Below are 13026 nucleotides of genomic sequence, written 5' to 3' on the forward strand. Positions count from 1 at the left end.
GGTCTGTTATTCTCTGTAATATACACAGGAACTGTTATTCTCTATAATACAAACAGGAACTGTTATTCTCTATAATATACACAGGGGCTGTTATTCTCTATAATACCTACAGGAACTGTTATTCTCTGTAATATACACAGGAACTGTTATTCTCTATAATATACACAGGGGCTGTTATTCTCTATAATATACACAGGGGCTGTTATTCTCTATAATACCTACAGGAACTGTTATTCTCTATAATATACACAGGGGCTGTTATTCTCTATAATACCTACAGGAACTGTTATTCTCTATAATATACACAGGAACTGTTATTCCCTTTAATATACACAGGGGCTGTTATTCTCTATAATATACACAGGGGCTGTTATTCTCTATAATACCTACAGGAACTGTTATTCTCTGTAATATACACAGGAACTGTTATTCTCTATAATATACACAGGAACTGTTATTCCCTTTAATATACACAGGAACTGTTATTCCCTTTAATATACACAGGGGCTGTTATTCTCTATAATACCTACAGGAACTGTTATTCTCTGTAATATACACAGGAACTGTTATTCTCTATAATATACACAGGAACTGTTATTCCCTTTAATATACACAGGAACTGTTATTCCCTTTAATATACACAGGAACTGTTATTCTCTGTAATATACACAGGAACTGTTATTCCCTATAATATACACAGGGGCTGTTATTCTCTATAATACCTACAGGAACTGTTATTCTCTGTAATATACACAGGAACTGTTATTCTCTATAATATACACAGGGGCTGTTATTCTCTATAATATACACAGGGGCTGTTATTCTCTATAATACCTACAGGAACTGTTATTCTCTATAATATACACAGGGGCTGTTATTCTCTATAATACCTACAGGAACTGTTATTCTCTATAATATACACAGGAACTGTTATTCCCTTTAATATACACAGGGGCTGTTATTCTCTTTAATATACACAGGAACTGTTATTCTCTATAATATACACAGGAACTGTTATTCCCTTTAATATACACAGGGGCTGTTATTCTCTTTAATATACACAGGAACTGTTATTCTCTATAATACATACAGGGGCTGTTATTCTCTATAATATACACAGGGTCTGTTATTCTCTGTAATATACACAGGAACTGTTATTCTCTATAATACAAACAGGAACTGTTATTCTCTATAATATACACAGGGGCTGTTATTCTCTATAATATACACAGGGGCTGTTATTCTCTATAATACCTACAGGAACTGTTATTCTCTGTAATATACACAGGAACTGTTATTCTCTATAATATACACAGGGGCTGTTATTCTCTATAATATACACAGGGGCTGTTATTCTCTATAATACCTACAGGAACTGTTATTCTCTATAATATACACAGGGTCTGTTATTCTCTGTAATATACACAGGAACTGTTATTCTCTATAATACAAACAGGAACTGTTATTCTCTATAATATACACAGGGGCTGTTATTCTCTATAATATACACAGGGGCTGTTATTCTCTATAATACCTACAGGAACTGTTATTCTCTGTAATATACACAGGAACTGTTATTCTCTATAATATACACAGGGGCTGTTATTCTCTATAATACCTACAGGAACTGTTATTCTCTATAATATACACAGGGTCTGTTATTCTCTGTAATATACACAGGAACTGTTATTCTCTATAATACAAACAGGAACTGTTATTCTCTATAATATACACAGGGGCTGTTATTCTCTATAATACCTACAGGAACTGTTATTCTCTGTAATATACACAGGGACTGTTATTCTCTATAATATACACAGGGGCTGTTATTCTCTATAATATACACAGGGGCTGTTATTCTCTATAATACCTACAGGAACTGTTATTCTCTGTAATATACACAGGAACTGTTATTCTCTATAATATACACAGGGGCTGTTATTCTCTATAATATACACAGGGGCTGTTATTCTCTATAATACCTACAGGAACTGTTATTCTCTATAATATACACAGGGTCTGTTATTCTCTGTAATATACACAGGAACTGTTATTCTCTATAATACAAACAGGAACTGTTATTCTCTATAATATACACAGGGGCTGTTATTCTCTATAATATACACAGGGGCTGTTATTCTCTATAATACCTACAGGAACTGTTATTCTCTGTAATATACACAGGAACTGTTATTCTCTATAATATACACAGGGGCTGTTATTCTCTATAATATACACAGGGGCTGTTATTCTCTATAATACCTACAGGAACTGTTATTCTCTGTAATATACACAGGAACTGTTATTCTCTATAATATACACAGGGGCTGTTATTCTCTATAATATACACAGGGGCTGTTATTCTCTATAATATACACAGGGGCTGTTATTCTCTATAATACCTACAGGAACTGTTATTCTCTGTAATATACACAGGAACTGTTATTCTCTATAATATACACAGGGGCTGTTATTCTCTATAATATACACAGGGGCTGTTATTCTCTATAATACCTACAGGAACTGTTATTCTCTGTAATATACACAGGAACTGTTATTCTCTATAATATACACAGGGGCTGTTATTCTCTATAATATACACAGGGGCTGTTATTCTCTATAATACCTACAGGAACTGTTATTCTCTGTAATATACACAGGAACTGTTATTCTCTATAATATACACAGGAACTGTTATTCTCTGTAATATACACAGGAACTGTTATTCTCTATAATACATACAGGGGCTGTGATTCCCTGTAATGTATATTGGGTTGTGTTTGCTATAATTCACATTGGCCACCAATGTTTCATTAAATGTCACAGGTTCAGTGGTTTTTTTTTGTATCTTGCCCCCATACATTGATGAACCTGCCATGGGCACAATGAACTCCCGTGGCTGCTGGATCAGGGTCGGGACACATCTGGGTGTTTGTGCTGTACTGTGAAACCATTGCAGCCTTCATCCTGCTTTCTCCTGACGTGGTGTGTGGTCCCTGAGGTGCTCCAGCCCGCAGATCCAGCTGCAATACGCTCCAGGATCTTTGTCTATTAGTGGAACCCTGCATGCAGCTTCTGCACTGTCACTGTCACTGGGCACCTTGCCCTCGGTTCTTTCCATCACTGTCTTTGTGTTACTGAGCAGATCTCCAGGTCACATTGACTCCCAGCAGTGAGCAGGATTACAGGAGACAGCCATTCCCCCAAGAATGTTCAGGGATAGAATGTGATGTTGCAGTTAATGTCGCAATAATACAATTGGAACTGAGGCAAGTGAGGACAATGTATTTATAATCTCAATCAAATATTGTACATGAGAAACAGTAGCTGCCCATACATCGCCACATAAATCTTCCGATCTTTATTTAAAATTCTGTAGCTTTCCTGTTTGTCACATCCATTTTCCTGAAATGATTTAGTCCTGAGGTATCGGCTGTAGCTCAGTGATACTACTCTCCCCGGAAGGTTATGGGTTTAAATCCCGCTCCAGAGATTTGAGCCCATAATCCAGGCTGCCACTCGTCCAGTGCAAGTACTGAGGGGAGTGCTGCATGTCGGAGGTGCTGTCTTTCGGCTGAGACATTAAACTGAGGCCCTGTCTGCTTTTTCAGGTGGGTGCAAATGATCCCACGGCCACTATTTCAAAGAAGAGTGGGGGAGTTCTCCCTGGTGTCCTGGCCAATATTTATCCCTTGACCAATGCCACTGAAACAAAACAGATGATCTGGTCATTATCACATTGCTGTCTGTGGGATCTTGCTCCATGCTAATTGGCTGCTGTGTTTTCCTACATTATAACAGTGACTACATTTCAAAGAAGACTTCATTGGCTGTAAAGCACTTTGGGAAGCCCTGAGGTTGTGAAAGATGCTATAAAAATCAAAGTCTCTCTTTATCTTTTTTACTACTTTGGTGATAAGAATAAGTGTGGCATTTCCTGTCACACCCGATATCACGCTTCATCTTAGTCAAATTTATTGGAATGTAAACTAATCTGCTGGCCAAATTCATTCTAGCAGAACTATTGCATCATTGTCCCATGCACTTGACTCCCAGTCCTGGGCCCGTCGATGGTTCTCAAACGTAAGGTTCACTCTCTCAAAGATTCAGCAAAAGCCACGGAAAGGAACAAAACGAATGGACAAGAGTTGAGCAGCCCAATTATTTCTACAATGGTTTCTCTGTCTCTGTCTCATTCACTCTCTTCTGTCTCTGTTTGTATGTGTGTGTGTGACTCTCCTTCGCCTCTCTTTCCCTCTCTCACTCTCTCTTTCCCATATGCCCATAAATAATCCTCTCCTGTTTTTACAGCTGCATTCTATTAAATAAAACCATCCAATCTGTTAGTCTCGGGGGGGATATCCATCTTTGCTCTGCACAGAGCTGTCAGACAGGCCTGAAGTTATGGCCCCTACCTCAGACTCAAAACTTTGACTGTAATATTTACCACGGGTGCTAACTGTTGGACACTGGCTGCAAGCTGACTCTCCGACAGCCGTGCAGAATTATTAATAAATGCTTTAGGAACAGAAGGAGGGCACTTAGCCCCTTGAGCCTGTTCTGTCATTCGATTAGATCATGGCTGGTCCGTATCTCAACGCCATCTACCCACCTTTGGTTGACATTCCTTCATACCCTTACTCAACAAAAATCATTTAGTCTCAGCCTTGAACATTTTTAATTGACCCTGAACATCAGCAGCTTTCTGGGGTGAGAGAGTTCCAGATTTCCACTCCCCTTTGTGTGAAGAAGTGTTTCCTGACATCACCCCTGAATGGCCTGGCTCCAATTTTAAGGTTCTGCCCCCTTGTTCTGGACTCCACCCCCGCCCCCCCCCCCTCCCACCCCCCTCCAGAGGAAATAGTTTCTCTCTATCGACCCGATCAAATTCCTTTATTATCTTAAACTCCTCTATAAGATCACCCCTTAATCTTTTATACTCAAGGGAAAACAAGCCTGGTCTGTGCAACCTGTCCTGGTACTTTAACCCTTTCAGCCCCAGGATCATTCTGATGAATTTGCACTGTGCCCCCTCCAAGGTCATTATATCCTTCATCTGAGGAGCAGGGTCTGGAACTGAATGTTGTCCTCCCTGCAACAGAACCCACAGGAAATGAAGAGATGGAATCTGCACTCCTGGGAACCAGTGTTCCATATAATGAGGGCCCGTAAGGACTGTTGAATCCTGTCACTTCCACGAGTTAGCAGCTGGGGTATTTGTGCTTCTCCTGTGGTTTCCTGTTTATGCAGTAATTCTGAACTGGGGAATAAAATTACAAACCGCACTGTTGGATTATTTGCAGATAAATTTCAACAGGAATTCAGTGGGATTTTTAATTCCTCTCCAGTTTTCTGTGCTGTCATCTTCACCCCCTCCTTTCCTTACAGGTGCTGACTCTTCCTGGAGCAGCATTCCTCAGTGAACCTTCTGGAACTTCACCTAAATGCTCATTCTTCAAGTCAGGAGAGTGCCTGCCACAAGCTATTCGACTATGGATGGTATCACACCTTCCTCATCTGTCGTACAAATGACATTCCAGCAGGGGTGATTTGATAGTGATCAGGAGCAGGAATCCTGCCTGGTTTCCCCCTCCCTTCATAGCCGAGGGCTGACCATCCTGACAGATCAGCCAGGATAAATTGCCTTCCCATTAGCAGGTTTACAGCAGAGGGGGAAATAACACAAACCAATGTGACTCTGTTGCTCACCTTTCCCTCTCGGGGTCCTCATTAACTGCATGAGGAGAGCGTGGAGCAGCAGTACAACCTCTGATAAGGTGACTGCTGGTGGGGTGTTTGTGCAGCCAGTTAAAGGGCTGCAACATTTTTCTGGAAGAGTGACTGAAGCAGCCTGGAAGGTGGGTGATGGTGTAACGTCCCGAAGTGCTTTACAGCCAATAAAGTACTTTTGAGGTGCAGTCCCTGTTGTAAAGTAGGAAATGCAGCAGCCAATTTGCACACAGCAAGATCCCACAAACAGCAATGAGAAAATGACCAGATCATCTAATTTCGTGACCTTAGTCGATAGATAAATATTGGCCCCAGGACACTGGCAAAGCCCCCCTGTTCTTCTTCCAAAAGTGGCCGTGGGATCTTTTACATCCACCTGAGAGGGCAGAGGGGGCCTCAGTTTAACGCCTCATCTGAAAGGCACCACCTCTGACAGTGCAGCACTCCCTCAGTACTGACCCTCCGACAGTGCAGCACTCCCTCAGTACTGACCCTCCGACAGTGCAGCACTCCCTCAGTACTGACCCTCCGACAGTGCAGCGCTCCCTCAGTACTGACCCTCCGACAGTGCAGCGCTCCCTCAGTACTGACCCTCCGACAGTGCAGCACTCCCTCAGTGCCGCACTTCGACTGCCAGCCTGGATTATGTGTTCAAGTCTCTGGAGTGGGACTTGAACTCACAACGTCCTGACTCAGAGATGTCAGAGCTCCCTTCTGAGCAATGGCCGACACCACCCAATATCCAATGGGGTTACCAGAATGAATCGCAGCTGTGTCCAACCTCCTCACAGCTGCCTCACTACACTCAACCTCCCGCCCATCCTCCTTCCACCAACATCGCTAACAACAGATTATCTGCCCCTGCTGTTTGTGGGAGCTTGCTGTGCTAAAACGGACTGTCCCATTTCCTATTTCACAACAGTGACTTCACTTCAGAAAGTACTTCATTGGCTGGAAAGCACTTTGGGATGTCCGGAAATGGTGAAAGATGCTATAGAAATGCAAGTTCTTTTTTCCTGTTTATTTTTCTGTTCCTGCTGCAGGATCTCGGGATGGAATCGACCTCTCTTGATGATGTCCTGTGCAGATACGCCAGCTTCCGCAATCTAGTGGATCCCATCACTCACGATCTGATCATCAGCCTGGCTCGGTACATTCACTGTCCCAAACCGGTAAGGGATTCCCCTCTTTGTGCTCCCCAGTGACGGGGCCCCAGAGGCTCCAGGTGACAGTGCCCAGGGGAGCTGAGTTGGACTGTCCAGCTGCACTGACTGACCCTCTGCTTGGGTGACTGTCGCGGCAGGAGGCAGTCATCCTATTGACAATTCCCAAATTGTGACTCCCATTCCTGGTGCCACATCCTCCTCCATGGTCGAGGAGCCTCAGTACAGGCAGGTGTTTGAAAATCAGACACACCTAGAAAGAGTCCAAGGTGGGGGAGAGGTGTCCAAGGTCTAGAACTACCGACAGCTGTAATGGGGCCAGGAGGTAGCCTGTTGCTCTCTTTATAAAAACTCGTGCATCAACCCATTAACTGACTGAGCTGAGAAAGTCTTGTACTGTGTCGTCTGCCACTTTCTCTGTGTCTTTGTGTTTCCCTGTCTCTCGCTTTGACCATCTCTATCCCTTATCTGTCTCTCTCTCTCGTCTGAAACTCTCATATTCTCCCTGATGGTTCTGTCTCTCCCTGTATTTATTTCTCTCTCTTTGACAGTTTCTCTTTCACCAATGTTTATTGCCCATCCCTAATTGCCCTTGAGAAGGTGGTGGTGAGCTTCCTTCTTGAACCGCTGCAGTCCATGTGGGGTAGGTACACCCACAGTGCTGTTAGGAAGGGAGTTCCAGGATTTTGACCCAGTGACAGTGAAGGAACGGTGATTATAGTTCCAAATCAGGATGCTGTGTGACTTGGAGGGGAACTTGCAGGTGGTGGTGTTCCCATTGCGTCTGCTGCCCTTGTCCTTCTAGTTGGTAGAGGTTGCAGGTTTGGAAGGTGCTGTCTAAGGGGCCTTGGTGCATTGCTGCAGTGCCTCCTAGATCTTTCACTGCCTGAACTTTGGTTAATTCAGAACTCTGCAAATACAATTCATTTCTGTGGGACATTTCTCTAACCTGTGAACTTGCCTAAAGCCTCTTAAAGTCCAAAGAAATGATCTTTTTAAAGCGAAGGTTCAGATGCGAAGCTTTCATTGAAATATTTTGTAATATTGCGGTTGAAGCTGAATCCAGATTTAATGAGCTGGCCTGTGTAATTCAGATTTAGCAGCTAGTACATGTAACTTGTCAGGATTTTAATTACAGCTTTCTCGGCTGCAGATCTCTGAATCTCATTGTATTGAGCAGCACAACGGCTGGAACAATTGCCTCCCTCTTGTTTACTTTTGGATTTGCCCCTCACTGTTCTCAGACCCAGTGTCTCCATTCCCTGGTCAGGGAGTTACGAGGCAGCTAACCCCTGGAGGCTGTGGCACTGGTGGATTAATTTACCGAAAGTACTTTCTGGGCGTGGTTCCCCCAGTGAGTCCCCTCCCTGCTGTGGGGGTCAGTGGGTAACACACTCTCACTCGGCTGAGTCAGGAGGTCATGGGTTCACATCCCACTCCGGAGACATAAGCTCATAATCCGGGCTGACACTCCCACTGCAGTACTGAGGGAGTGCTGCACTGTCACAGGGTCAGTACTGGGGGGGTGCCACACTGTCGGAGGGTCAGTACTGGGGGGGGTCAGTACTGAAGGAGTGCTGCACTGTCGGATGGTCAGTACTGAGGGAGTGCTGCACTGTCGGAGGGTCAGTACTGAGGGAGTGCTGCACTGTCGGAGGGTCAGTACTGGGGGGGGGTGCCGCACTGTTGGAGGGTCAGTACTGAAGGAGCGCTGCACTGTCGGAGGGTCAGTACTGGGGGTGGTGCCGCACTGTCGGAGGGTCAGTACTGAGGGAGTGCTGCACTGTCGGAGGGTCAGTACTGAGGGAGTGCTGCACTGTCGGAGGGTCAGTACTGAGGGAGTGCTGCACTGTCGGAGTGTCAGTACTGAGGGAGTGCTGCACTGTCGGAGGTTCAGTACTGAGGGAGAGCTGCACTGTCGGAGGGTCAGTACTGAGGGAGCGCTGCACTGTCGGAGAGTCAGTACTGAGGGAGTGCTGCACTGTCGGAGAGTCAGTACTGAGGGAGTGCTGCACTGTCGGTGGGTCAGTACTGAGGGAGTGCTGCACTGTCGAAGGGTCAGTACTGAGGGAGTGCTGCACTGTCGGAGGGTCAGTACTGAGGGAGCGCTGCACTGTCGGAGGGTCAGTACTGATGGAGCGCTGCACTGTCGGAGGGTCAGTGCTGAGGGAGTGCTGCACTGTCAGAGGTGTCAGTGCTGAGGGAGTGCTGAATTGTCCGAGGGTCAGTACTGATGGAGCGCTGCACTGTCAGAGGGTCAGTACTGAGGGAGTGCTGCACTGTCGGAGGTGTCAGTGCTGAGGGAGTGCTGAATTGTCCGAGGGTCAGTACTGAGTGAGTGCTGCACTGTCGGAGGGTCAGTACTGAGGGAGTGCTGCACTGTCAGAGGGTCAGTACTGAGGGAGTGCTGCACTGTTGGAGGTGCTGTCTTTCAGCTGGGGCATTGAACTCTGGCTTCTTAGATGGATGGAAAGTTTTAAAGAGTTAAATGATGAGGATAATTTGAATAGACTGGGCTGTATTCTGTTTCATTTCGAAGGTTGAGGGATGATCTGATCAAGGTGTTAAAAATGATTGAAAATGTCTGGGATGGAGCATAAAGTTAACATTCGAGCCAGGCCGTTCAGGGTGATGTCAGGAAGCATTTCTTCACACAAAGGATGGTGGAAATCTGGAACTCTCTCAAAAGGCTGTGGTGCTGAAGATCAATTAAAATGTTCAAGTTTGAGATGGATGGATTTTATTGGATAAGGATGTGAAGGGATCTGGAGGAAAGGTGGTTAAATGGAGTTAAGATACAGATAAACCATGATGTAATTGAATTGTGGAAGAGGCTCGAGGGGCTGAATGGCCTCCTCCTGTTCCTGTGTAACAGACTCGAGGGGCTAAATGGCCTCCTCCTGTTCCTGTGTAACAGACTCGAGGGGCTGAATGGCCTCCTCCTGTTCCTGTGTAACAGACTCGAGGGGCTGAATGACCTCCTCCTGTTCCTGTGTAACAGACTCGAGGGGCTGAATGGCCTCCTCCTGTTCCTGTGTAACAGACTCGAGGGGCTGAATGACCTCCTCCTGTTCCTGTGTAACAGACTCGAGGGGCTGAATGGCCTCCTCCTGTTCCTGTGTAACAGACTCGAGGGGCTGAATGACCTCCTCCTGTTCCTGTGTAACAGACTCGAGGGGCTGAATGGTCTCCTCCTGTTCCTGTGTAACAGGATCGAGGGGCTGAATGGCCTCCTCCTGTTCCTGTGTAACAGACTCGAGGGGTCGAATGGCCTCCTCCTGTTCCCGTGTAACAGGCTCGAGAGGCTGAATGGGCCTTCTCCTGTTCCTGTGTAACAGGGTGAAGGGGCTGAATGGCCTCCTCCTGTTCCTGTGTAACAGGGTGAAGGGGCTGAATGGCCTCCTCCTGTTCCTGTGTAACAGGCTTGAGGGGCTAAATGGCCTCCTCCTGTTCCTGTGTAACAGGCTCGAGGGGCTGAATGGGCCTCCTCCTGTTCCTGTGTAACAGGGTGAAGGGGCTGAATGGCCTCCTCCTGTTCCTGTGTAACAGGGTGAAGGGGCTGAATGGCCTCCTCTTGTTCCTGTGTAACAGGGTGAAGGGGCTGAATGGCCTCCTCCTGTTCCTGTGTAATGATCTGTTTACTGTGTGAAAAAGAGCAGGCTTGTGGCCTATAATGCTGTCACCGTGAAACAGCAGGAACAACTCCCTGCTTCAGCTCAGTGCTGTGGGATCTTGCTGTGTGTGAAAGATGGCTGCTGCATTTGCCTTCCTAACAACAAATTCTGCACTTCAAAGTAATTCATTATATGGGAAGGGCCTTTGGGGCAGTTGTTAGGAGATGTGATCGAGCAGCAGCAGAATGCTGCTCCCTGCTTCTTCACAAATATTAAAATCACCTTAATGAATGAAATCTCCTGCAGTCTGGCTGCTTTCCGGATCCTACATGTGATGAAGTTGGTGCTTGGTGTGGTTGGAACGGTTTGTGGCTGCAAACTCCACATTACTCAGAGCCTGTGAGGCCACCGATGGGGTAAAGGGCTGCACTTCAACTACTTAATGCTTGGCCATAAGCCAGTGGTGTAATCAAATGATATATATGTGCTATACTTGAGGGAGAGACGAGGAGAGTGGGAGAGACGGAGAGAGTGCAGGGCTATGGGGAAAGAGCAGTGGGTCTAATTGCACAGCTCTTTCACAGAGCAGGGACAGCCATAATGGGCCAAGTGGCCTCTTTCTCTGCTGTGTTATTCTGACAAGAGACAGATAGATAGAGAGAGAAAGAGAGAGAGAGACAAGTGGATGGAGAGAGAGAAAGAGAGACCGACAGATAGAGAGAGTAGGCATTTATGGTGCAATCTCATTAATATCTGCTTCTTCCCCGCCCTTTTCACTCTCCTCCCATGAGTGTGCTGACTCACCAGGCCCTGGTGCCAAGTGAGGTGTGGCAGGCTGCTCACCTGTGATGGGAAGCACGATTGAGACTGATTCCGGGCCTCCACTGATTTCCCCTCTATTTCCCCGCCCCCCTCCCACATACACACAGACAGACAGACAGACCAAAGCCTCATTTTATATCCCATAAATAAAGTGCATAATTGTACACTGGTGAGCAGATTGGTAATGAGCATGACCTTCCTTTGGCCCTGATTAGTAATTCCCCCCCGAGTGTGTGAGTAATCTCCTGGAACGTGTGGACTCTCTGCCTCCTTTCTCACGCTCCTGGGAGAGACCAAGAAACAAACCCATCCTGGAGTTAAACATTAACACAGATTCCTGAGCAGCTGCATCAGAGGCTGCGGAATGCAAGAAAACTCCAGCAGGCTACAAACACAGACTGAAGCATCTGATCGCCCCCTTTTCTAATGCTCCCCTAACTTCAGGGTGCTGAGTGTGTGGAGCAGGGCACCCTCTGGTTATCTGACACAGTGACCACATCATTCTCCTCCAAAGCCTCTCCACTGTCGTCCGGCTGGGTGGGACTGCTCTCACCCGGTTCCATTCTTATCTATCTAATCAGAGCCACATTATCACCTGCAATGGCTTCTCTTCCCACACCCCAACACCGTTACCTCTGTACAGAGTCACTGTTTATTCAGGGTGAGGGTCACTCAATGTGTAACTGTACAGAGTCACTGTTTATTCAGGGTGAGGGTCACTCAATGTGTAACTGTACAGAGTCACTGTTTATTCAGGGCGAGGGTCACTCACTGTGTAACTGTGCAGAGACACTGTTTATTCAGGGTAAGGGTCACTCACTGTGTAACTGTACAGAGTCACTGTTTATTCAGGGTGTGGGTCACTCACTGTGTATCTGTACAGAGTCACTGTTTATTCAGGGTGAGGGTCACTCACTGTAACTGTACAGAGTCGCTGTTTACTCAGGGTGAGGGTCATTCACTGTGTAACTGTACAGAGTCACTGTTTATTCAGGGTGAGGGTCACTCACTGTGTAACTGTACAGAGTCACTGTTTATTCAGGGTGAGGATCACTCACTGTGTAACTGTACAGAGTCACTGTTTATTCAGGGTGAGGGTCTCTCACTGTGTAACTGTACAGAGTCACTGTTTATTCAGGGTGAGGGTCGCTCACTGTGTAACTGTACAGAGTCACTGTTTATTCAGGGTGAGGGTCACTCACTGTGTAACTGTACAGAGTCACTGTTTATTCAGGGTGAGGGTCACTCACTGTGTAACTGTACAGAGTCACTGTTTATTCAGCATGGTAAGGGTTAATTATATTTGCTAATGTTGCATGAATGGTCAGCAATTGCAGGCAGATTATTGTCAGAGAGTGAATTAGATCACGGGGTAATAGTGAGATCTGAAGAATGTTATCGAGATATCTGTTTAGACTCAAGTTGAAGGGAGGCGATGCAACTCCCTGCAGTTAGTGCAAAGCCCGAGGGCATCTGACAGTTATCAGCAAGGTTTCATAAATAAAGCAGAAAGGGTTCGGGTGTGTGAGTGTGATCTCTCCGAATCCCCAAGGTGAAAATCCAGGAAACTGATAAATTCTGTTGGTTAAATTGCTGAGAGCAGGTTTAGCAAAGCCAACTGCAGATTTTGCAGATTGCTAATCTCAGAGTGACCTGGATAATTCACACTTGAGCTCAGCAACACAGGTCATTGTGAG

At 45.9% G+C, this 13026-nt stretch overlaps 1 protein-coding gene across 3 annotated transcripts in view; it reads left to right on the forward strand.

Moving 5' to 3' along the window:
- Positions 1–13026, forward strand: part of lrrc75a (leucine rich repeat containing 75A) — an 85575-nt gene that overhangs the window by 19470 nt on the left and 53079 nt on the right. For 2 of the 3 annotated variants that reach the window (XR_010968807.1, XM_068010812.1), the window contains exon 2: positions 6774–6902. The exons of the other annotated variant lie outside the window; for it this stretch is intronic. Coding sequence is in view for 1 of the 2 variants with exons in the window: in XM_068010812.1 (XP_067866913.1) it covers positions 6774–6902 (129 nt within the window). In the remaining variant the exon portion in view is untranslated. The remainder of the gene's footprint in view (positions 1–6773; positions 6903–13026) is intronic. 3 annotated transcript variants of the gene reach the window in all.

The sequence above is a fragment of the Heterodontus francisci genome, chromosome 30, assembly GCF_036365525.1.
Source record: "Heterodontus francisci isolate sHetFra1 chromosome 30, sHetFra1.hap1, whole genome shotgun sequence".
Taxonomy (NCBI): Eukaryota; Metazoa; Chordata; class Chondrichthyes; order Heterodontiformes; family Heterodontidae; genus Heterodontus; species Heterodontus francisci.